Consider the following 23,029-nt stretch of genomic DNA (forward strand, 5'->3'; position numbering starts at 1 on the left):
TATAAATGTGTTGTTCTGTTTGTAATCTAGGCATGGTTACTTTGGAGTGAAGGCAACGCGTTGGAACTGATAGACGAATGTATCAAAGAATCGTTTTCAGAATCTCAAGTGTTGAGATGCATCCAGGTTGGTTTGTTATGCGTCCAAAAACTCCCCGAGGATAGGCCTACCATGGCATCAGTAGTTTTCTGGTTAGGCAATGAAGGCCTGGTTCTTCCTCAACCAAAGAAACCTGGTTTTTTTATCGAGAGGAATACAACGGAATCAGCAGAGTCATCTGATGAAGGATATCTAAGTAACAACGTATTAATAACAGTCCTAGAGCCAAGATAGACATAAAATCCAACAATTAGAACTTTTGAAATGTATCCACTTTGTCCTGTTTTTGTCAACAGTATTAGTGTATATATGGACTATATCATGAAGTGCATTGAGGAAGATAGTCTAGTATTTCTGTTTTTCATTGACATGTGTATTCTTCGATACTATATATAATAAATGTAACGAATTGGCCTATTCTGAGTAACTTGTAAAAATCATGTCTCCACTGCTGACCATCAAAATTTCATACTATATGTACATATGAATAAGAAGTTGAGTCATTTTTGCATATGTACACTCAAGTTTGTGGAGTATGGATGATTGTATATATGAAGAAGATATTATTATAATTGAAAGGAAGTTGCATTGAAATTTCCTGTTCTCCCTGTGGGAAGCAACAAATATGATGGTTCATGTTTTTGTCCCTTTAAGTTTTAACCTTTTACTAACTTTATTTAATCATACCTATAATTTTGTGTTGTCTTGTGGTTTAAGGAAACACCCAGGAATATTCATGTACTTGCTGTGTATACAGTGTCCCAAAATACTTAGATCATAATTAGTGTCAATTATTCTATATCGATCACTTTTAATTCAACTGGCAATATGCGTGTTGTATCCAAAGGAGCATTGTCTAATAACCCTATAAATATACAATCACTCTTTTAAGACAGTAATTATATCACGGCGCAAGCCTTTTCTTCGTCTATTTTTGCTAACAGTAGATAGGGTTATTGCATAGGGTTACTAAATGCAAGTAAAAGCCAGAAAAGTGTCACATGATGCACTAATAATCTTGGCAATCTAAAAAATAATTATTAATATTAATTCGATCTTTTATCTGAGAGTGTTAATTATAACAATGGTCCCCTTTTGTGTAATACGCGAAGGTAGCTGAGTCATAGTTTTTTTATCGCTATATTCTTACGATAGCAATGTGGATTAACAACTTGAAAAAATTGGCTAAAAAAGAAAATCATTTGATCCTCAATTTTTATCTTGCAGTATTTTTTTGTGTGCTGGTAAATTGCTTATTCAATTACTCTATTAGCTTACAATATATGTGATATTATTTTTCTTATTAGTATATTTTAATAAGAATAATACATTTTTATATTTAAAAATAATTCAATTCTAAATTTTCCATAATTTGTAAGACAAATGTTATGATATGTTTCACAATTAACACTGTAAATTTCAGAAGCTTGTTTTATTTGTTAATTTTTACGATGAATCAAATTATATCACACAAATTAAAACAAAGAACGATATACAACCAAAACACAGAGAAGATAGATGTGACTCAACGTAGAAAACATTCAGTACGTACGTTACCTTCCATTTCCGTATTTCTAGTTTTAATTCTATCGAAAAGACTACTAAAGATGAATTTTGAATTATATAGTGTTTTATATATCAGAGAAAACACAAATGGTCACCTTTTTAGTGTGGACCACGGCTGTCAAGTGTCTGTTTTTTTTTTTTACCCTCCTGTAGGAGCTCCAGAGGCGTATCTAGGATTTCGGCTAGATGGGTGCACAATTACGAAAAAATGTATCTTAAATATAAATTTGAACGATTTGACTTTTAGGTTCTTAATATGAACCTTTAAATTTTAAAAATTATAGGTCCAATATATATAATATTACTAGTTTTGAATTATAATATACATATTTGATTTAATTATATAAAAAACTTACCGTGCTAAAATTTTTAGGAATTTTCAATGTAATTTTTTTTAAAGATTAAAGGAAAAAAATAAAAGCAAAATTAGTTGAAACGTCAAAAGTGTATCCGATAACTACTTGGAGAGGTGTTACTCAAAAAGACAAGATAGATATAAGATTTAAATTTCTATCCTCACTTAGAGAGGTGCACCCAATCATCATCGTATTAATATATGATACTTTGAACATGGGTTCACACATTTATATTTAAATATTTTTTTAAAAATCTAACACTACTATATATGATCTAGAGAGGGGAGCATGGGTTCACGTGAACCCACGGCACCCCCTCTGGATACGCCTCTGGGAGCTCCCACCCTTTTTGCTCCCTTGGTGACTGAAACTCGACAGTCAAGTGTCAATGATATGGTTCGATCAATATTTTTTTAAAAAATAATATCATACTAATTTGTTCGATTACTCTATCATACATAATCAAAATTATATTTTTTAAACTGTCCCAATCATTTCAATCAATTTTTCTTTGATATGGATTCAATAAATTTTTTTCATATTAGAAAAGACGTTAGGTAAGAGTCACAATTTTCTTAGAATATCTGATTCGTTACATTAAGCAATAACAAACTTTGATATAACACACAAAGTGCATCTTATCATCTAAAATTAATTATATACGAAAGTGATGCTCTACAAAATATGACAAATTTCATATAATTACTAAACTCAAATAAATATTTAAATTAGGAGCAATTTATTGTCTTAATCTTTTTGGCAATTTACATAAATATATATTTGCATAATATAATTATATAAGTTATACTATCCTTAAAAAAAAATAGTTACACGCCAAACACTGTTATTAAGCTTATTTATAAAAACAAAAAAATCTCCATTAATTTTTTATAAGATTATAAATTTTACATTAAAACCTACAATTTTAATTAAATTAAAAATCGAATAACCAATTCGAGTATAAGTTTGATTTGATCAGTTTGGCCGATTTTAAAATTTGTTTTGACACCCCTAACTGTGGTATGACCTTAAAAAGTGTACTACAATTAATTAAAAATTGTGTCCAAAAAATTTCAACTTCTATAAAATGTTGTACTTATTATTTTCTTTATCCACTTCTGTTTAAGTATAAGAAAAAAAAATATTTCGATTTGCCCAAAAATATAATGGGACATTTAAGTTGAATGGAATAAGAAGTAGAAAGTACAACCTTAAATAGGAGATTGAATTTGAATTCCCTCTTTTTCTTAGATCAAGATCTTGGTTGGTTTAAAATCTGTTATGTTGGCATTACTATATATTCTAAACTATAAATTTTGTCATTGAGAATTTTGAATTTATGAGTTTCAAATTTGAAAAAAAATATAACGATTTATAATTAAGTTTTGAATAAATTATCTATACAAATTAAGTCAATTTCTTGACATAAATATATAATTTTGATCAAAATTACTGAATTTTGTTGCATGGTGAAAAAACACCAACAAATTCTATATTCACATGACTTTGAGGATTTGCAGCAACGTCTTTTTGTTCTTAACTGATTATTTCCACGTTTCTTTTAATTTCTATTTTCTAGTTTTGTTTTTTGTCTCATATCTATTTATTTTATTCTGCTTTAAATCATTTATTCTCTATGTCTGTGGAACATTAATTATTGATTCAGATTTGAAACGCCGACTAATAAATTAAGGCTTCTATTTATTAATAAAGGTGTAAATATTGTCCATCTCTAAATTCTGTAAACGTAAAGGACAAATCACACTAGCTAGCAAAGATATATAGGCACTTAATTATTAATTCAAATTTAGGAATATTATTGTGTATAGAATAATGGAAATGGGAAGAAGTTGCCCTAGCTAGTAGAAGCAATTATTGAAATGTTATCCCATTACACATGCATGTACCCTACAAAAACACACGTACACATCGTTATCATTTGTCAGGTACACAAAGCATCCCGCATTATTAGCAGAGTTAGTTCAAGGAAATATCGCACCCCAAGGGATCAGATTTGGTGTAGACAGTCAACCTAAAGCAAACATTTAGTGACTGTATTTCCACAACTCAAACATGTGACCTAGCTATAGCTCACATGGACAGCGGAGACAACTTTACCGTTACTCTGAGGTTCTTACAACCCATCGTTATCATTCAAATCTAATAAAATCAAGAAAGAGTAGTGTGTGTGAGGTTTTCATGTAAATCTCACTAAAAAACAACTCCTTTTTCATAAGTGTACTGTGCTTTCAAATGATTCCTCATGCAACTTCCAGGAAGGATAGAATATTACAAGCCAACAACTTTACAACCTCCACACATTAATTTCTTTCACTATATATACACACACACACACACAACATATACACACAACACATACACACACATCTTTCTTTAGTGACCGCGAAAAATGGAAGATCCTTTTGGATTTGAAGATTATTTCCCTTCAATGATGGAGAGATTAGGCGCGGAAGGATTCATGAGGGAGCTTTGCAATGGATTTTGTTTACTTATGGATGTGAGTATAGGGCTAATAACATATGAAAGTTTGAAGAGAAACACTATGAATCTTGGTTTAAATGATTTAAGAGATGATGAGTTGATTTACATGTTGGCTGAAGGAGATTTGGATGGTGATGGAGCACTTAATCAAATGGAATTTTGTATTCTCATGTTTAGATTGAGTCCTGGTTTAATGGATGGATCTAAACAATACATGGATGATGTGGGGCTTATTCATTTCCAACCCTAACTAGGTTTTTATTAATTCCTTAATTTGTGTGTTTTATTGATGTAACTTGCATTAATATCATGAGAGATATGATGATGATCTTATGCCAAATAAATAATTCTCCATGTATATCTATTTGTGTGTGTATTGATTTGAAGGAGTGATGATTATTAATTATCATACTACAATATCAGGTATTTCCGATTTCATAATGTTTCATCTTTTGTACGTTTGTTCGGTGAAATAACGAAGGATATGCCTTATTAATGGAGAAGAGATGAAAGGGTTTGTTATATGTTGTTTAGGTCGATTAGAAGGTATAAAAGCATCTCGATTCTTGTTATATTATTTTATTTTGGGATGGATCTTATAAGCAATACATGGATGATTAATTTGGGGATTATGATTCCCAACCCTAGTTTAATTAATTTCTATGTTTCTATGTAACTTGTACTAATTAATATCACGAGGAGATGGTATCTTATGCCTAATTCTCCATGTATATCGATATGTGTGTCTTAATTTGAAGGAGTGATGATTAATTAATTATCATACTACATGTATTTCGATTTCATAATGTTTCTCATCGTTGTTCAGTGAAATAGTGAAGGATATTTCATTACTAATGAAAAAGAAATGAAATGATCTGTTATATGTTGGAAATGAAATGATTTGTATATGTTGTTTAGATCGATCAGAAGATACGAAAACATCTCATTTCTTCTTTATTTTATTTGTTTTGGATGGATCTTAGTAACAAATGCATGGATGATTTGAATTGGGGCTTGTGATTTCTAACCCTAGTTTAATTTCTATGTTTCTATGTAACTTAATTATGTAGTAATATCATAAGAGATATCTTATGCCAAATAAATTGTTCTCCATGTATACATACCTATGTGCCTTAATTTGAAGGAGTGATGCTCATTAATGATTATATATTATATCAAGTATTTCAATTTCATAATGTTTCTATAGGTATCTTATGAGTAAAATAGTGAAGTATATTTCATTACTTCGACTTTGTGATGTTAGTATTCTCTTATGCTTTAGTTTTTTCAGTGTATAGTGAAAGATACTCAATTAGTAATGAAAAAAATAGACGAACAAAATCTCTTATATCAGAGGTAAAAAAACATTATAAATACAATTTGATATATACTACTTCATTAGAAAACTCTGAATTAAATCTTTGACACATTTTAATTCTATCCCGAGAAAAAATGGTGAAATCAAAATTTATATTAAGGTGATTCAAAATATAAAGAATTAAGCGAAGAAGATTCATTGTGTGTGTGTTTTGTCATGAAAAAAGATATGGATAAAACTTTGTATAAATTAAAATAGGTTGAATAATGGCAGTACATATCACTAAAGTACAAGGCATGCATTATATGCAGTACCAACAACCGAAGCTTCATCATTTTCTTAATAAGTATATCTTCTCACGTTTGCTTCAGAAAGCATGTTTCCGGAGACAGGGACGGAGTCATGTAGAAGCAAGGGTTCATTCAAAGTTTTTTTCGTAAAAAGTTATATTGTATATATAAAGTTGAATTTTTAGGCTTGAGTTTTTGTTATGGTGATTTCTTCATATTTTAAATTCCTTAGTAAATATTCTGACTTCGCCTTTCAATAATTTTGTTTTCATTTTACCCTTATTAACAAACTTTGATAGTAACACAAATGATATGGTATATTTAAGAGCTTCTGTGAAGAGAATTCTTTCTTAAATTTGATTCAAGTTTAGATTAAAAATAATTTCAAATATCATAGCCTGATTTTTGCTTCTTTTTTTCGTAGCTGAGTGAAGTACTAAATCAAACTTGTAAACTATTGTTTTTAATTTAAAACGTTTTTCTTGTTTGAAATAATGTTTTCTGTATTAAAAATGGACTGAATTTGGAATAATGTTTTCTGTAATAGTAAGGGAATAAAGAAAAGCATGTGTAAATATTAAAATCCAAAACAATACATTATACATAATCTTGCATTTCATTGTGATGAAAGTTGAAACTTCTTATATTCTTTTTCTTTCAACAATATCCACTCGCATATTAAACATGTGCTCTATTGTAGTTTTTAATGGTCATGTAGTGCAGAGGCGCATCCAGAATTTATAGATGATGGGTGCACTATTACCAAAAGGTGGATCTAAGACATAAATTTGATCGGTTAGATTCTTTTTACTGAAAATCATTAAAATTTAAAAATCATAGGTCCAAAATTAACTTGTATTTATCCAAATCAGTTACAAAATCTTAGAAAGAAAACTGAAACAAGATAGATAAAAGATTCAAATTTCTAACCTCACCTAAAGAGGTGCACAATCATCATCGTACTACATTATATGATACTTCGAGTTTGGATTCACGCATCTATATTTAAATGTTTTTAAAAAATATAACACTACTATATATGATTTCGGGAGGGGACCATGGGTTCACGTGAACCCGGTGACCCCCTCCTGTATACGCCCCTGATGTAGTGGCTCCTGACATGACATCGAATTATTGATTACATTATTTTGTTATGACTTGTGGTGTCGAAGCTAACTTTCCCACACCAACTAATTCCACGAGATACATGTCACCTCCCACAGACAACAAGTAACAAATANCTGAATTTGGAATAATGTTTTCTGTAATAGTAAGGGAATAAAGAAAAGCATGTGTAAATATTAAAATCCAAAACAATACATTATACATAATCTTGCATTTCATTGTGATGAAAGTTGAAACTTCTTATATTCTTTTTCTTTCAACAATATCCACTTGCATATTAAACATGTGCTCTAATGGTCATGTAGTGGCTCCTGACATGACATCGAATTATTGATTACATTATTTTGTTACGACTTGTGGTGTCGAAGCTAACTTTCCCACACCAACTAATTCCACGAGATACCTGTCACCTCCCATCGACAACAAGTAGCAAATAACTCTGTCTACACCAAGGCTAGAACAAATTGAAAGAATCACCTAGTATTTTTTTGTCTCTGCTGACTCTTCCTTTATTTGAATTCTTTTTTTCATTTTTCTACAAAAATTATATTGTTGGTCGGGATTTTAAATGATTGTTAAGAAAGTAGAAACATTTATTTCAAATCATGATCTCAAATCACATGTCCAAATACAAATCAAGACTTCATATGTTGATACATAATACTACTAACATCCATCAGTACAAGCTAGCGATTTTCTAATGCATAACCAGACAGGTAATGACTAATGAGAGAAACATAAGCATATAGTGGAAGTGTCATAAAAAAGGTTTTAGATTGCACAGCAAGTATCCAAAGGCAATCAAGTAACAATATTGTGAAGATGATAACCATAACAGATACAATCTTCAAGAAGAGACCATGATAAGTTGATGTTGAGAGAGACAAGAGCTACAACAGTTCATATACATAAAATGACTCCAGACGTCACAAAGGGCCTACTGGTTCTCGGGGAAGCTGGTCAATACAAGTGCAAACCAAGGGAAGACCTCGCCCACCTTCATTATGACTCTGTCAAAAAGAATCAAGAACATCTTAGCAAAGCATTAGGAGATGGCAATATTTTTTTATCAGTACAAGGAGTAGGGAGTAATTGAAGTCGTAAATTAATGGAGATGAGAATTAGTGAAGGAGCTACAAAAGTTAATTCAAATCTCTCAATAACCTTGAAAAGCAGACTCCACAAACTAATTAATGATACTCGAAGATCAAAACAGTAAAAAAGTAACACAACTGAGGATGTGTTCAGCCAGGTTGCAACTATCAGCACGACAATTTCATTTCTTAACGGAATCTCACATACTCATTGATGGTGTGTTTTTCCCCTGTTTGGTAGGTCAAAATATTTTGAAAAACACTTTCTCTAGGAAAACAAATTCCTTATAATTCAGAAATTAATGCAAGTTTTGGAGATTTAAATAACATCCTTCAACTGTTCTCTCTTGTGTCAACTCTACTACATACAAGAATAAACTTCAGAAAGGTAAATGGGCAATTGCTTTCAATGTGACACAAACTTATTTCCTTAAATCTATGCAACTGCATCATAAATGGTCAAAGAAGTAACTATCCTTGGAAAAGGGCCAGTGCAACTTCCATACTTGCCATCACTTGAAGAAGTTAAAATTATATAAAATGTCAGTAAATATGACACATATTGGTCCCATTCATTTCATTTCTTTCTTTTTCTGATAAAGTTAGATATATTCATTACTGGCATCAAGGATATGCAAAACCATTCATCGTATTTCATTAACTCCTTGACTAAAACCTGAAAAGGGATCAACCAAAAGAAACCACATCTTCCCGAACCAGTAGTGCATTCTTAAAATACCTGAAACCTGCTTCCTATCAAAGTTGTCAGTGTTTCTGTGCAAGTAAACTTAATCTGATGGATAATATAGCCTCAAAATGTCTACACCACTTTCCATGCTTACAGGAGATCTTTCTGGCTTAACAAGCACATGCACCATAGGGTTGTCTATCTTTTCATCACCCGGAACCAAAACATTCTTTATGTACACTTTTTCTTTCCCAACTAATCTTAAGGTAAGTTAATAGTTCCATGATAAGCATGTGGATGATAAGAAGAACAGCATCTAGAAGACTAGAGTAGAGCCAAATCATTAAAAAGATGGCCTTGGATTTTGCTCACACTTGGAAATGCCAAATTCGAGCATACACGTCGCTTGATAGACGACAAATTTGAAAAAGCGGCTTTGGACTTGGCATCTAATCTATCACAACTTCACTCTTCTTTTTTTCCTTTCTCGTCTTCTTTTATTACTAGGATCAGTTTTACCACCAGTTCACTCATTGAAAGATGGTAATCCCCTTCAGAGAAAACCTGAAGTTCGTGGTTAGGTAACAAACCAATGAAATATGTGACGAAATAACATTGCACACCTTCACCTAGATATCTTGGGTAAGGGATTGGTTGATTCAAGACAACCCATAATTCCAGCCATTTAATCTTTTTGGACTTTCAACCCATAAGTCCAACCTTAAGTTGAGCTCAAACACTAATTTACCACAACAGGACATTTGGAACTAAAAGAGGATAACTTTAGGATTTAACACATGTGACTGTTATTCTAAAACAGGCTTACCCCGTGTTATTCTCTCAGAACTAGGTAGACGACTACCCCAAAGTAATTCCTTCTCGCATTTCTGGTAATTTTTGTACCCAGGGTTCTTATGTATGATGTCAATAACAGAGAAAACAATCATGACCAAATTACATTTTTCTCCAAATTATTACGGAAATCAATTCTATGGTTCATAAAAGCATTAAGCTCATCCTTATATATTAAAAGAAACAGACTGCGACATGCCAAAATAGAACCGGTTATTTTTGTCAATCAAGACAAATAACAGGAACGGAAACATAAACTAAACCTATTAAAAGATGGGGATGATAATGTACTAGAAAAGCTTATGAGGATGGAGGAACTAGCCATGGTCAGGGAGGCAAAGACTTTATTTTTTTTCAGTTAGAGTGGAGGAAGGAGGAATGCTGAATTTTGAATTCAGTATCTCCACTTACTTCCTTTCAACTTCTCAATTGATATTACTCCTACGTAGTTGAACTTAACTTTATAGTACTAAATTTTATTATCAAAACGATAGATCAAACAATGCCGATATCAAGCAGAAAATTACAAGAAATCAGCCCTTGTACTCTAACCTGATTGTTCCATTAGGAACAGAGTAACTGTGAAAGGAGAAAATTATCAAGGAAGCACAACATTAAGTGATTGCTATTATACATGAAGATCATCAGAAACATAATAAAAGACTTAATAATGAAGAAATAAGCATAAAGAACAACATTCCATAATCCAAATAAACGAAATAAAGAGCACAAAGAAAAATGCTTACGGAGAAACATAAAATGAAAAATAGTAACAGTCGGCATACCTTTTCGATCCTCAGAAGCATCATGGTACTCAGCTTCCTCCTCATCTTCTTCAGCAGCTGAAGCAACAGAAACCACCGGCTCTACAACAGCATTTCCACCATCCTTATCATCGGGATACCTAACAACCACAACAGGACAAACACAGTGCCTAACACAATAATCACTAACACTCCCAAGTCTTCCATCACTTCCCCTCTTAGTAGCTCCAAACCCTCGACTCCCCATAATAACAGCACTAAGCCCTAACCTCTCAACCTCAAGACACAACCTCTCCCTCATATCATGATCCTTAACAATATGGATCTTAAACGGAATCTGAGCATCAACCAAAGGCTGAGCTAGATCAGACGCTTTAGTAGTAGTAAACGTATCGAATTCATCCTCAAGCTTCCTCTGACTCTCCTCATTCTCAGTATCAACAATAGATAGATCAACAGATCCCCAATCAGCACCGTAGAGTACGGAAGTTGGACGGACGTGAACAAGGATAACAGCGTCACCAGGACGGAGGTACTGATTCACAGCCCACTTAACGGCGAAAGCAGACTCGTCGCTTAGATCGACGGCTATTCCGATCCTCCGCTGAGCTCCGGCGGTAGGGGTATCGGTGGTGGAAGGGGTAGTGGGTGGGGGAAAACGTGGAGAAGATGATTTGATTTTGATGTTAGCGAGACGGGGGAGATCGGAATCGGGGGTGGGGGGTGGGGGTTGTTGCTGCATTCTTATGGGAGTTGACCTTTTTTTTTTGTACTGATTTTGTTTGTTTGATTTGATGCTTGTTTATCGCTATGGAAGCGAGAATTGCTCTATTTGATGATGATTTTGAAGAAGAAGAAGAAGGAATGAGAGAGAATCTAGAAGGGGAATAATTGATTAACTGTTGATTAGTGACAAAAGTTTTGTGTAGAAGCATGAGGTGGACGTGCCGGAGTGGTTATCGGGCATGACTAGAAATCATGTGGGCTTTGCCCGCGCAGGTTCGAATCCTGCCGTCCACGTTTTTTTAAAAAAATTACCCGGATCTTAGGTAGAAAGACTTTACGAATGAAGTTGCCTGATCAACATTTAACGATTTTAAATATGGATTGTGTTTTTTTAAAATATCGGATGGGGTCAAGTGGTAATTATTGTATTCTTAGGTAGAAAGGCTTTACGAATGGATGTGGTCTAGTGGTAATTACTAGAATCTTAGGTAGAAAGGCTTTGCGAAATGAAGTTGCATGATCAACATTTAACAATTTTAAATATGAATTAGTGTTTTTTTAAAATATCGAATGTGGTCTAGTGGTCAATAAAGATTCCTCAAAATATGGATTTTTGTGAGATGGCACATATCTAGTGGAATTGAACCCAAAAAATATTATATATAATCTAGTAAAATTCTTTATAGGGATGAGATGGATAGAAAGTAGGGTTCAATGGTGGCAAGGTTATAAGGATAGTCAAGGAGCGAGGGTTAGGGACTTTATGTGGATGACGAGAAGACAATGAATTTGAAATAATAAGTCCTTCTACTTTTATTAGAGTTCACGAGTACCGCTAGATATAATGAAGTTTGTATAGTTAACCAATTGAACTATTAAGATTTTATGAAATTCAATGTGAATATCCAAACATCAAGCGAGTACCAAAAAAAAGCTTGAGTAGCCCTAAGTTTTACTGAGAGTACTATTAACACTCATTACATGCATGAGGGTACTTGAAGCAGAGCCACAAATTAAATAAAGCAGCTAGCTAGCATGCAGGCTGCAAATAGCAGTAGCCACATCGATCTACTACTACAATGAGCCACCAGTCGAAGCTCATATATACACTACACTACTGACTACTTTCATGGATTTACATATATACGGTTTACTGACTACCTATTATTGCCTCTTTCCCATTCCTTTTTTGAACACTCACTTTTTACGCTCCCATAAAGCATGCCTTCTTTTCGTCTATCTCAATTTATGTGATATCAGAGATTAAAAAATATTATTTTGACCATAAATTTTAAATATTATGAATCTCAATAATAATTTGAAATATTGAAAAGTAAAATAATTTACATATATACTCACTTATAGACTGCCATAAAGCACTTTTTCTTTTGGTTTTTTTAGTATCTGATCAGTATATTATGCTTGACTCCCATAAAGAGATACTCTTCAATTGTATTCCTTTTGGTTTAATTAGTGGCTACCCTTTTTAAGGAAATATACAAACTCTCTCTTTTGTAAATATTAATTACCTACCCCCTTATTTAATTACACCCCACCATAATAAATAGCTTGCTAGGGTTTTGGTAGATTATGCTTCCACTGGACTTGCAACAGATCAGGACATAGAGACACGAAGGAGTTTATAGATTTTAGATTCTAGAAAAGGTAGGTTTTGGATAAGTTATTTATACTATATTATAATCGTGATCTTCAGACTAGCTTACGTTATTATACATCTAAACTAATTTTATTGGACACGACCCATGAGTGGAGCTAGGATTTATAGTTTGGATTTCTAGTTTTTTAATCTAAGTTGTTGTTTTCAATCCGTCCCGCATAGAATAATTTGTTGTTTTCAATCCGTCCCGCATAGAATAATTTGTTGTTTTCAATCCGCCTCACATAATTTGAAACAATTGATCATGAACTCCCAAATATATATATAACAGTAAATATAAGATGTAGGAAAAAAAATAGTGAAGCATCTACATCTCACTGACACAAAATCCCAATAGTAGAGAGAAAGAGATATAGATACAATAAAACCCCAGAAAATGTATTGCTCCATTTTGGAGAAGTAATAACAAGTAGTACTAGCTAATTCAGGTAAACCAAAATGGTAAAAATAAAGTAGTGTTTGGGTCTTTCATCAGATAAATTTTCACACAAGTGTGAAAAGACAAAACTCAGAGAAATTAAACCATATACTTTTTCAAATGATTCTGTAGAAAAAAAAAACTAACAAGAAAGCTTCAGTGAAAGATCAATGGAACTGGTAGGTGTAGTAGTAGTAGTATCTGCAGCCCAAGATATTGTAGTAACAGAAGAAGCTTCACCATTAATAATATTTCCCGCTGCTGCTGCTGCTGCTGCAAATGAAGAAGATTCTGGTGAATTATAAGCACTCCTCATCGTTGCTTCTTTCTCGAAACAACTTTTGTAATTATTAGTGTTTTTGCTGCTGATTTTTTCTGGAAAAAAATCGTACTCCATCATTACTGCTCCTTCGTCCCATGACAACGCGGATGAACTTCCCTTTCTATGAATTGCCACAATCTCTACGCCCTACAAATCACTTAGTTTTCAGTTTTTCGAAGCGAACAATTGTTGGAAAAAATTAGGGCTAGCTAGCTGCAATTTTATTTTATTTTACCTTTTGTAGATGGCTAGGTAAAGTGTATGACTGAAGCAAAGGCTTTGTTCCAGAATCTTCCTTTTCTCTGATCATGTCCTCCGTATGAATGCTAATTTCTTCTCCATTGATCATGCGTTTCTTCTTATGAGAACGAAGAAGGAAAATGTGAACAAATTTACAAAATTATAAATTAAATTAAACTTTAAATTGAAAAAATTTGGAAGCAGAACAATTTGCATTTTATATACTCATACTTTGTTGCATGATCGGCACCGATCGGAGAAACATGAGTTGTTGCTGCTAAACAGATTTGGCATTGGATACAGCTCCTTCGATTTCTCAGTACTGGGCTTAGAACTTGCAAATCCGTAGAGATTCATTTGAGATTGAAACTGATGATGATCATGAGAAGAAATCATCAACTGATTTGTACTACTAGATCCAATAAACCCAGTATTAACAACTTTTTGTTGCATAAAAAAATCATTAGGACTCACTGCACACAATTTGGGGAACTGAAGTACTGGTGAAGAGTTCAAAATAGAATTACTATAAATTCCAGGATCAGCACCAGCACTAGCACTAGCACTAGCACTACCACCGCCGGTAAATGATGAAAGAGGAGTAAAATTAGGGAAATTGTTATTAGAATAGTACTGATTATGATGAACGCCATGGATAGTACTGTTTTTGATCTGATCTTGTACTCGAAGACGCTCGAGTTGTTCAACTCCCATGCCTCTTTGTGGTTGTTTCTTCTTCTTTTGGCCATTTTTACTCGACCTTCTACGTCCTCCCGTAGCAGTCTGGTTCATTGTTTGATGATTTTCCTGAGGAATGGGGTGATGATCTGAAGAAAACTGAAGAGAAGTAGCCATTTTCAATGGAACAGTAGTTGAAATTCGGTGAGTTGGTGGGGGTGGGGTGGTGGGGTGGAGGAGGCAGTAAGAAAGGTGTTTTTGGTGCAGAGAAAAAACACCAGAGAGACTATAGATGAGAAATGCAACAGAACATGGTCTGGCTAGCTATGGTGTTTTTATCTGTTAGTGATCTTGTTGTCTTTTATACACACATAATATGTGATTTTTTTTTTGATTTTTTTTTTTTTTATAACTCTGAGCAGAACTGGGAAAGTGATATATTTAGTACAATATAGATTAACAGTTATTTCTGCTGGTTTAAGTTTCTTTTATTTTAGTTTAAGTAATATACATCGTAAACTTTAGTAATAATTTTTATTTAAATGTCACATATTTAGAGGTATATGTAGATATTTTTTTTGAATGATTTGTTAGTTGTTGTTGTATATATTGGATTTTTTCTGCTCTTGAGTCTAAAGATTTTTTAGAAATAGCCTCAATATCTTCACAAGTTAATGATAAAGTTAATGATAAGATATGTGTACACGATATTCTCCCAAATCCGACTTAAAGCATTTTACTAAATATGTGTTTTGTTGTTGACGGTGTAAAAAGTAATTTACATTGACAATATATAAATTTAAAATCTTTATTTATGAGTTTGATTAAGGTATGTATTAACGGTATAAAAATCACTATGTTAGCCCTTAAATGGGATTTGTAACATTTAAAATGGAAAACATGACACCTGCTATAACAAATAAAAAGATGATCTAACAGTATAAAAACTTTTTACTCTGAAACCATATAATATAATTAAAATTGTTTTATTTATCTATTTATGATCACTAATTATTGAACCTGGTTTCTAATTAGAATCAGAAAAGTAATTATGTGATTTAATGATGTGATACATACCAAAAAAAAGTCTTTTGGACAAAACTAGTTATAATTATTTCTTGAAACTTTAATTATTTTTTCCCGTTAAAAGAATCTTACAAAGAAAATTGCAAATTGAATTTAAAAGTAGTTAAGTATTCAACACGAGTTATTATTGTTTCTTGTCCCTCAAATGATTAAAGAGTTTAAAAAACTTTTGAAGGATAAATTTATAGTTCTAATGTCAAACTTCCAAAATTTATTTATTTATTTATTAAAATATTTTTTTAAAAAAATCAATTTGTATCTAAAAATAAAGGGAAGATGAAAAAACGACTACCCTATTTGAAGACGGTGATGGTGCTAAGACATTCCGTGCTTAAATGGGCCGGGGCTCCCGAGGTACAGCTTTTTAGGAAAGTTCCCCTCTGCCTATGCAGATTAGCCTCAGAAAGAAAGTTCTCGGCTCCCGTCTTTTTTTGCCTACTCCTGGTGCCTAAAGGCAGAAGAGATGGAATTCCTACCAGACCAAGCCAGATGCTCTTATTTTACGACGGTAGGGACGATCTATTTAGTTACATTTTTTGTTTTGATTCTAAGCTAAATTTTTTAACTTTTGAAAAACATCTTTTGGTACATGTACTATGTTAAGAGCATTTTATTTTATTTTTCTTCTAAAATTTAGCCAAACACTCATTTTCTAAAGCAAACATTTTTGATATCCTAGAAGCTAGGAAAACTAGATGTAAATCTAAAGTTTACTTTATGGATTCACGATAATTCAAAAAAAGTTTACTTATATATACATATTAAAATGTCTATTAAAATCAGTTATTATTATAAATTAATTTAAAATTACTATAAAAATTCATAAAATTTAAATATCAAATCGATCAAACATGCTAGTATTAGTCAAACTAACCACTGAGGCAAAGAAAAAAGAAAATTAAAAAGTAGTGAAGAGCCTAAACAAACAGTTGTAATTCTCCATACATTACTTTTATTAAAACAGCAAAAGAGATGATTGTGTATTGTCAGTTGAGAACAAGTATATCAAATAAATGCAGTTTAAGAAAAAGACCTTATGGATATGTTTTTTAATTATATATATTGGGGTCCCCCTAGCTACATAGTCTGTGACTATAGTCTATATATATCTTACATAATTAGTAACAAATCATTGCAGAAATATTCTTTTTCAAGGTGAAAAAATAGTATACATAGACCCAAAAGTGTATACTCCTAGAAAGAAAAAACACACCCAAAAATCTATCTTGTATTAGTAACAAATCATTGCTTCAACATTTTTTTTTTCAACATGAGAAAAATAATATATACTCAACAATAAGAAAGGTGTGTTTTTTTGTATGTACACATTGACCTTAGCTACTCTCTTTTCTTGCATGTCAATATATATATCGAAGGTTTAAATATAATTAATGCAGTAAAAACATATCTCATCAAGTATTTATATCGAATCAATATAATTTATTATGGTTAAATAAATGAACTCTATAGTCAAACACACGGCATTCATATATTAGTTTGATGTGAATAAGTTTCTACCCTATCAATATTACATATATGGTTTTCACTTATTTACTGCATTTGTAATTTGGTATGTGATGGAAAATGAAAATAACTCTTATATAATATGGAATTAATTATAAAATTTATCGGTAATTTCTAGTTAATTTATCGCTAAATAGGTTATAGTTAAATAATTTTTTACATAATTTATCGTCAATCTACAGTTAAATAAAATTAGCATAATTTTTTTATTATTTAACTATGAAATTTCATACGTCGCTAATTGTTTTCTTATAGTGAGTGTTATTTTGTATCACACATCATAATTTTGTTGGTCTATTTCCTTCCGGCACTAGGAAATAATTTCATTTTCGTTCTTGACTTTATCTTAAAAGTAATTTTAATTAGACCATATACTCAAAAGTTGATATGTATATCCAATCCTTTTTTTGATCAACGAATTTAGATACGTAAAATTTACCTATTTCACATTGAAACTCTGTTAACGACAAGCGTAAATACAAGAAATGATGTATTAAAAGAGTAGGGTAGTGGGTCACTATTAAAAAGAGGAGGACAAAAAAACAAAGGCAAAAATAGCTAGCGTACTGTGAGTAAGATTAAGCTATTTTATAGGGATTGTCGTTGATTCTTTATTTCTAAATGGAAATGCCAAAATTGCCAACTCATTTTTCTTCATGTTATATTAGTGGAATATTAAAACAACAACAACAAAAAAAAATATGTCTGTCCTTGTGTTCTACATGCTTATCTACCTTTCAAGTACCTTACAAGTCATTTATTTTAAAATCTGTTAATTTGTCACGCTAATTAATAGTCTGCAATAAAAAAATATTAGCAACTTTTTGTTAAGAACTGTACTAATATGCCTTCATTTTATAAAATTTAACTCCACTATACTTGTATTGAGACGCGTGTATTTAGAATAACCCCTATCTTATAGATTTATAATGACTAAAAACATCCTATATACAATAAAAGAAGGTGAAGAACTCTTCTACAATTGATAGATATTAATTACCACGATCTCAATTTCCTTTTTATTGTCCTAAAAGAAATATTTTAAAAAATTTAACATGATTTTTTTTTTTAAAAAAGTACATTTTCCGTAAGAGACATATATGGGTTATGTGCACAAATCCCAATAATTCCCAAACCATTTCCTTGCAGGGGGAAGAGATTTGTATATGAGAAAGCTCCAAAATCCACCGAGACTGCTCTTAAACAGTACCCACTCGATTGCTAAAATACAGTTGATTAATTTAACGACACTATCAACATTTTATTGACATTAAATTTTGTTTATTTGATAAAAGCATACGTTCATTCATATTTTTCGTATTCAGCTAAATTATATTACATAAATTGGGACAAACGATATAATAGAGTATTGAGGGGACCATGGATGGACTGTGTGTGGTCCCGGTGCCGGGTCTGAGTCTCGAAACTCAGATTCTCTTCCGTTAAATGATGAAGTTTTTACTGCAGATCTAGAAAGCTGGCTGATCCAGATGCCTCAATCCATCTAGCTCAGTCCTTTAATTGGCTGTGTGGTGGTGAGTTTTTATTTGACAAAAACAGCTACACAGTACTTTGGCCAGGACGGCGCCGTGTACTAATTGAAAGCCATGAGAAAGAAATTTTGATTCTGCCTCTAGATCTATTTCACTATCAGTAAAGCACTAGCAGCATCTCTTCTTCTTCTTCTTCCCCATAATGCTTTTGGTAGCTCACGCTTTTTGAGTTAAAATATGCTAATTGTACAAAAGGTTAATTCCAGTATGTGTTGCACTTCTACTTAACTCGATTAAAATAAGACTATTTTAATCGGGTTAAATTAAAGCCCAACACTTTTGAATTTAGAATCTATCAAAAATAATTTTACTATTTTCTTTACGCTAGGATTACAACGGTGTCTGTTGCTACTTTTGCGCTATACTGTGTATTCGGGAGTACGGATTGTTACATTTTTTTTTGTTAAAAAATAACTTGATTTGAGTTTTGTTTGATTAAGTTAAATGACCAATGATCATTATGGCTTGGCTTTAAATATTTTAATTTATTAGGCATTTCATTTAGGGTGACCCAAAATGGACGAGCATGAATAGTTTGGTGTCTGAGTCAATTATTCACTTATTATTTTATTATTAATCATCTATGCTAAAATAAATGTGATGGAACAGAAAGAATCAACTTTGTTATTGTGATACAATTTGCATTTTTTGAAAGAATCTAATATGAATACGACAATTTTTATGAACAGTAAAAAATTAAACTCAAAGCGATTGTACAAAAGATTTTCAGTTGTACCACGTAGATTATAAGTGTTGGTGTTAATTGAATTGAATAGGACAAAGAAGGTATTTCTACCCTGGACCACTTATGTTAACTCTTCTATCTTCTATTTAGGACAAAACTACAGGTTCAATTCTTGGGTCATGACACTGTAAGAAAAATTGTTACACAAATTGATGTGTTATTTATTTACACTACATTTCAGGCTTTCATAAATACTAGTGAAGAGAAAAGGGTTGTTAAGCTGTGCCTTTTCCTTAGTGGTTGAATGAAAACATTATTACTTTGTGTTTGCGTCTGATATCCTGTGAAATAATCGAGATACATATGCTAATTTAAATATAGCGATTTAAAAAAATTAGAGTAAGTTGTGGCCCTTGTACTTGTGGTTCTTGCTTGAACCGTTTATCTACTTATAGGAAAGTAAGGCGCAAGCTTTTTGTTTTGTTCACTATTGGTTCCTCTGTTTCATTTTTGTCCACCTAAAGAGACATGATCTGAGTTCAGATTTATATCTGTATCTGCAAAATCTTTCTCTTTCTTGCATTGGCTTTTAGTACCACATTGAGTCCAACTTATGTTGGAAAAAAACAAAAGTCATTAATACCCAAAGAATTTAATAGGGGTGAAAAAGGGGTGGAGCTAAAAGTCTCGATATGTTAATATTTATATTATAAAGTTTATTAATATCTACTTAAAATTATCATTATAAGATTCAGAATTTATAAAATTAAAATTCTGGTTTTGCCTCTGGGGCGGTGAAGTATGTCAATTGACATGACAAGATTGAGAAGTATCGCATATGCAATTTTTGTTTCTTTTTATGTCATTTTGTAACATTTTGTACAATTTACAATATGACAAATAAGGCCATTGCAATTGCACAGGCTTACATGACATTATAATGGGAAGAAAAAACAAGCAAAATTTAAAATAAAGGATAGAATGGATAGGAGAATAGCTCTATAAACTATAAAGTTACATTTTTTTCTTGTACTAAATATAACAATCGATCATTTTTCTTGTACTCATCTGAGTCTATACGTTTGAAACAACGAGGAGCAAAATAAAACCATGTTGAAGTGCAAATGATGGCAAAAACTTTCCCACAAAAAACCATAACCAATAGACAAATTAAAAGAGAATACGTCCCAACGTTCTTGTTGTAACGTTGCGCGATTTCTTTTTCTTTTACGTTGTCATAAACTTGCATATTGTTCGCTGATTTTGACCTGTGAAAAGATGGAAATTGCGTTCTCTGTGATGAACAAGATGAACGAGAAGAAGACGAAGAAGAAGAAGAAAATGTAGAGGATGTAGAAGTAGTGAATAGGGAAAAATCATCCATGCTTGCACTTGTGGACATTCTATTAGTAATTTTTGATAAATCCTTTGATGAAGAAGATTTTCTTTCCTTTGTAGAATGAAATATTTTCTCAAATTTTGATGATAACCTTTTACATGATCCAAATGAATACTTAGGCTCTTTCCTCTGGCCTTTCTTCCCCTGCAAAAACAATTCAATTTGTAAGTTTCATCAAGTGACAATGATAAATCTTTTAATTTGGTCTAGTGCCCAATGTCGGGTACTTACATGAATGTCACACAATTAGTTATTGTGCTCATAAGAAACTACAAAACTGAAAGGCCTTCCCAAAGATTAATTGGGCCAGACACACTTCATGATGTATAGTTAAGTGCATGCTACTGGCGCAATTCATGAGGTGTGATTAGGCATATGTCACAGGTTCAAATCATATCTAAGACAAAAACATTTCTATTTAAGTGGAAAATGGTGAATGTATGATCAGTCGAAGCTAAAGACATATTATTCATCGAGTTTCAAAATGTGCGCCATTGTCCTAGGAATTTCTTAGACCATTACTCATCGAGTTCTGAACCGTGTGTTGGAATAAAATACAATCATGATGGATAAAAGAGAAATGCAAGAATATTATAAATGCATGCCTACTCAATAAATATCTTCATTTTCTAGTCAATTTTTCCCCCCTTAAACTTACCAATGATGTATCAGAAAACACATTTTTGAGTACATTAGATAAATTCCTGCCAAAGGCATTCTCCTTTCGATTTGGTCGAAAATTTTTGGTCAAATCTTTTCCCAACATTGAATCCAATTTTTCTTGTGATCTTACTCTCTTCAAATTAGATAAATCTGTTGAATTATACAGATGATTCCGTTTAATTATACTAGTATCATCGTTGAAAAGTACGGGCTTATAACAACTATTAAAAAACCTACTCCTTCCTCGATTTTTTGCTAATTTTGCCATTTGCCCATAACCAATGTGTAAAATATATATGGAACTAGATAGGCGTTTGCAGGGAGGAAGGAGATAGGGGGATAGAAAGACAAAAATGTCTTTGGACTAAAAATATCGCGAATTTAGGACAAATAAAGAGAGTTAATATGCGTTCTCTTTGGAATATCCGACAAAATTGGAACGATGTAGAAAAAAAAAAAGAAAAAGAGGAGAACCAAAGTATACACAATTTTCATGGCTTATAGAAAAATAAGGTTTACGTTGTATTAAAATCGGAATGTTTTGTATTATAATCTACTCAATGATTGTTTTCTGTGTTCTTCCACTCATTTTCATATATCATCAAAATGTTTTTTTCTACTGACCATACAATTATTGAAATTGTTTGATTATGACATATAAACAAATAAAAAGTTCAAGTACTCATATACAAATCATTTCCTTCAAATTGACTCTAAATTTTGTCTTGATAATATAGTGTTTTTCATCGGTCACCATCATCAACGACGTACTGTTATAAAACAATAAGGACTTCTCAATTTTAAATTAGGTATCTTGAATTTTAGTCATGTAATAGTAATTCTTTTAAAAAATTCTTATTTGTATTTCAAGTTCATTCACTGAACTTTTATAAGCGAATGAGGAGAACTTATTACTAATCATACGAGTATCAAACATCGGATAAACAATCATTTTTTTTAATTACTAACAATGCAAAAAAAAATAAAATCATTTGAGGATATTTTTGATAAGATGCAAGGATTACATATTAATTAATTGATTAAAAATCAATTAACAGAATTAACATAATTCATTCAACTCATCCAAGTTAACTAGCCTGTTATTGACTCGGCCCATATTAATTCATCTAAATTCCACATCTAAAACTTAAACTAGGTACTATTTCAATCAATTTTGATTTGTCTAAATTGAGGCTAATAGGTGCAGAGCACTTTGGGTATAAATTATCCAAAATCGAATCATTGAATTAAATAGATATTTACCATAACAACTTATGATTATCGTATCATATTGAACTTTTAAAGTTTCTTATTTGATATCTATTTTTAATTAACAAAATCAAACTTTTAAAGTATAGACCCAAATACATTCATTCCTCAATTGAATTATTTATCATATAATA

General features: G+C 31.7%; 5 protein-coding genes and 1 non-coding gene across 7 annotated transcripts in view; 3 read left to right on the forward strand and 3 right to left on the reverse strand.

Moving 5' to 3' along the window:
- The window catches only part of LOC125876977 (G-type lectin S-receptor-like serine/threonine-protein kinase At4g27290), a 59,608-nt gene extending 59,189 nt beyond the window's left edge, over positions 1-419 (forward strand). The window contains exon 8 of one of the 2 annotated variants that reach the window (XM_049558270.1): positions 31-413. In XM_049558270.1, coding sequence (XP_049414227.1) covers positions 31-333 — 303 coding nt within the window. In that variant the 3' untranslated portion in view covers positions 334-413. Of the gene's footprint in view, positions 1-30 lie in introns of both variants that reach the window. The other variant, XM_049558272.1, reaches the window with a different exon arrangement.
- A 4,012-nt stretch (positions 420-4,431) lies between these two features.
- On the forward strand, positions 4,432-4,773 carry LOC125877710 (calcium-binding protein PBP1). The gene has a single exon (XM_049558937.1). It carries the CDS (start codon positions 4,432-4,434, stop codon positions 4,771-4,773), a length of 342 nt encoding a protein of 113 aa, XP_049414894.1.
- A 3,060-nt stretch (positions 4,774-7,833) lies between these two features.
- LOC125876277 (universal stress protein PHOS34) lies at positions 7,834-11,553 on the reverse strand. The gene is made up of 2 exons (XM_049557413.1): positions 10,676-11,553; positions 7,834-8,266 (listed from the first exon to the last, which is right to left on the reverse strand). The coding sequence occupies exons 1-2, from the start codon at positions 11,394-11,396 to the stop codon at positions 8,259-8,261; spliced, it is 729 nt and encodes a 242-aa protein (XP_049413370.1). The 5' UTR covers positions 11,397-11,553; the 3' UTR covers positions 7,834-8,258.
- A 39-nt stretch (positions 11,554-11,592) lies between these two features.
- Positions 11,593-11,674, forward strand: TRNAS-AGA (transfer RNA serine (anticodon AGA)). Its single transcript has one exon. It is a non-coding gene; the product is annotated as a tRNA-Ser (tRNA).
- A 1,742-nt stretch (positions 11,675-13,416) lies between these two features.
- On the reverse strand, positions 13,417-15,031 carry LOC125876758 (uncharacterized). Its single transcript, XM_049558001.1, has 3 exons — positions 14,270-15,031; positions 14,034-14,156; positions 13,417-13,945 (listed from the first exon to the last, which is right to left on the reverse strand). The coding sequence occupies exons 1-3, from the start codon at positions 14,891-14,893 to the stop codon at positions 13,619-13,621; spliced, it is 1,074 nt and encodes a 357-aa protein (XP_049413958.1). The 5' UTR covers positions 14,894-15,031; the 3' UTR covers positions 13,417-13,618.
- Positions 15,032-20,438: 5,407 nt separating this feature from the next.
- LOC125876562 (uncharacterized) lies at positions 20,439-22,018 on the reverse strand. Its single transcript, XM_049557771.1, has 2 exons — positions 21,622-22,018; positions 20,439-21,107 (listed from the first exon to the last, which is right to left on the reverse strand). The coding sequence occupies exons 1-2, from the start codon at positions 21,892-21,894 to the stop codon at positions 20,571-20,573; spliced, it is 810 nt and encodes a 269-aa protein (XP_049413728.1). The 5' UTR covers positions 21,895-22,018; the 3' UTR covers positions 20,439-20,570.
- Between the last annotated feature and the right edge of the window lie 1,011 nt (positions 22,019-23,029).

Source organism: Solanum stenotomum, chromosome 9 (assembly GCF_019186545.1).
Source record: "Solanum stenotomum isolate F172 chromosome 9, ASM1918654v1, whole genome shotgun sequence".
Classification (NCBI taxonomy): Eukaryota; Viridiplantae; Streptophyta; class Magnoliopsida; order Solanales; family Solanaceae; genus Solanum; species Solanum stenotomum.

Bases quoted from the DNA above. Each gene is read 5' to 3' on its own strand.
- LOC125877710 (XM_049558937.1), top strand. From the start codon at position 4,432: ATGGAAGATCCTTTTGGATTTGAAGATTATTTCCCTTCAATGATGGAG.
- LOC125876562 (XM_049557771.1), bottom strand. From the start codon at position 21,894: ATGGCAAAATTAGCAAAAAATCGAGGAAGGAGTAGGTTTTTTAATAGT. The intron at 21,108-21,621 runs GTAAGTTTAAGG...TTGTTTTTGCAG, and splicing joins TGTTTTCTGATACATCATTG to GGGAAGAAAGGCCAGAGGAA.
- LOC125876277 (XM_049557413.1), bottom strand. From the start codon at position 11,396: ATGCAGCAACAACCCCCACCCCCCACCCCCGATTCCGATCTCCCCCGT.
- LOC125876758 (XM_049558001.1), bottom strand. From the start codon at position 14,893: ATGGCTACTTCTCTTCAGTTTTCTTCAGATCATCACCCCATTCCTCAG. The intron at 14,157-14,269 runs GTATGAGTATAT...CGTTCTCATAAG, and splicing joins GGTGCCGATCATGCAACAAA to AAGAAACGCATGATCAATGG. The intron at 13,946-14,033 runs GTAAAATAAAAT...AGTGATTTGTAG, and splicing joins TACCTAGCCATCTACAAAAG to GGCGTAGAGATTGTGGCAAT.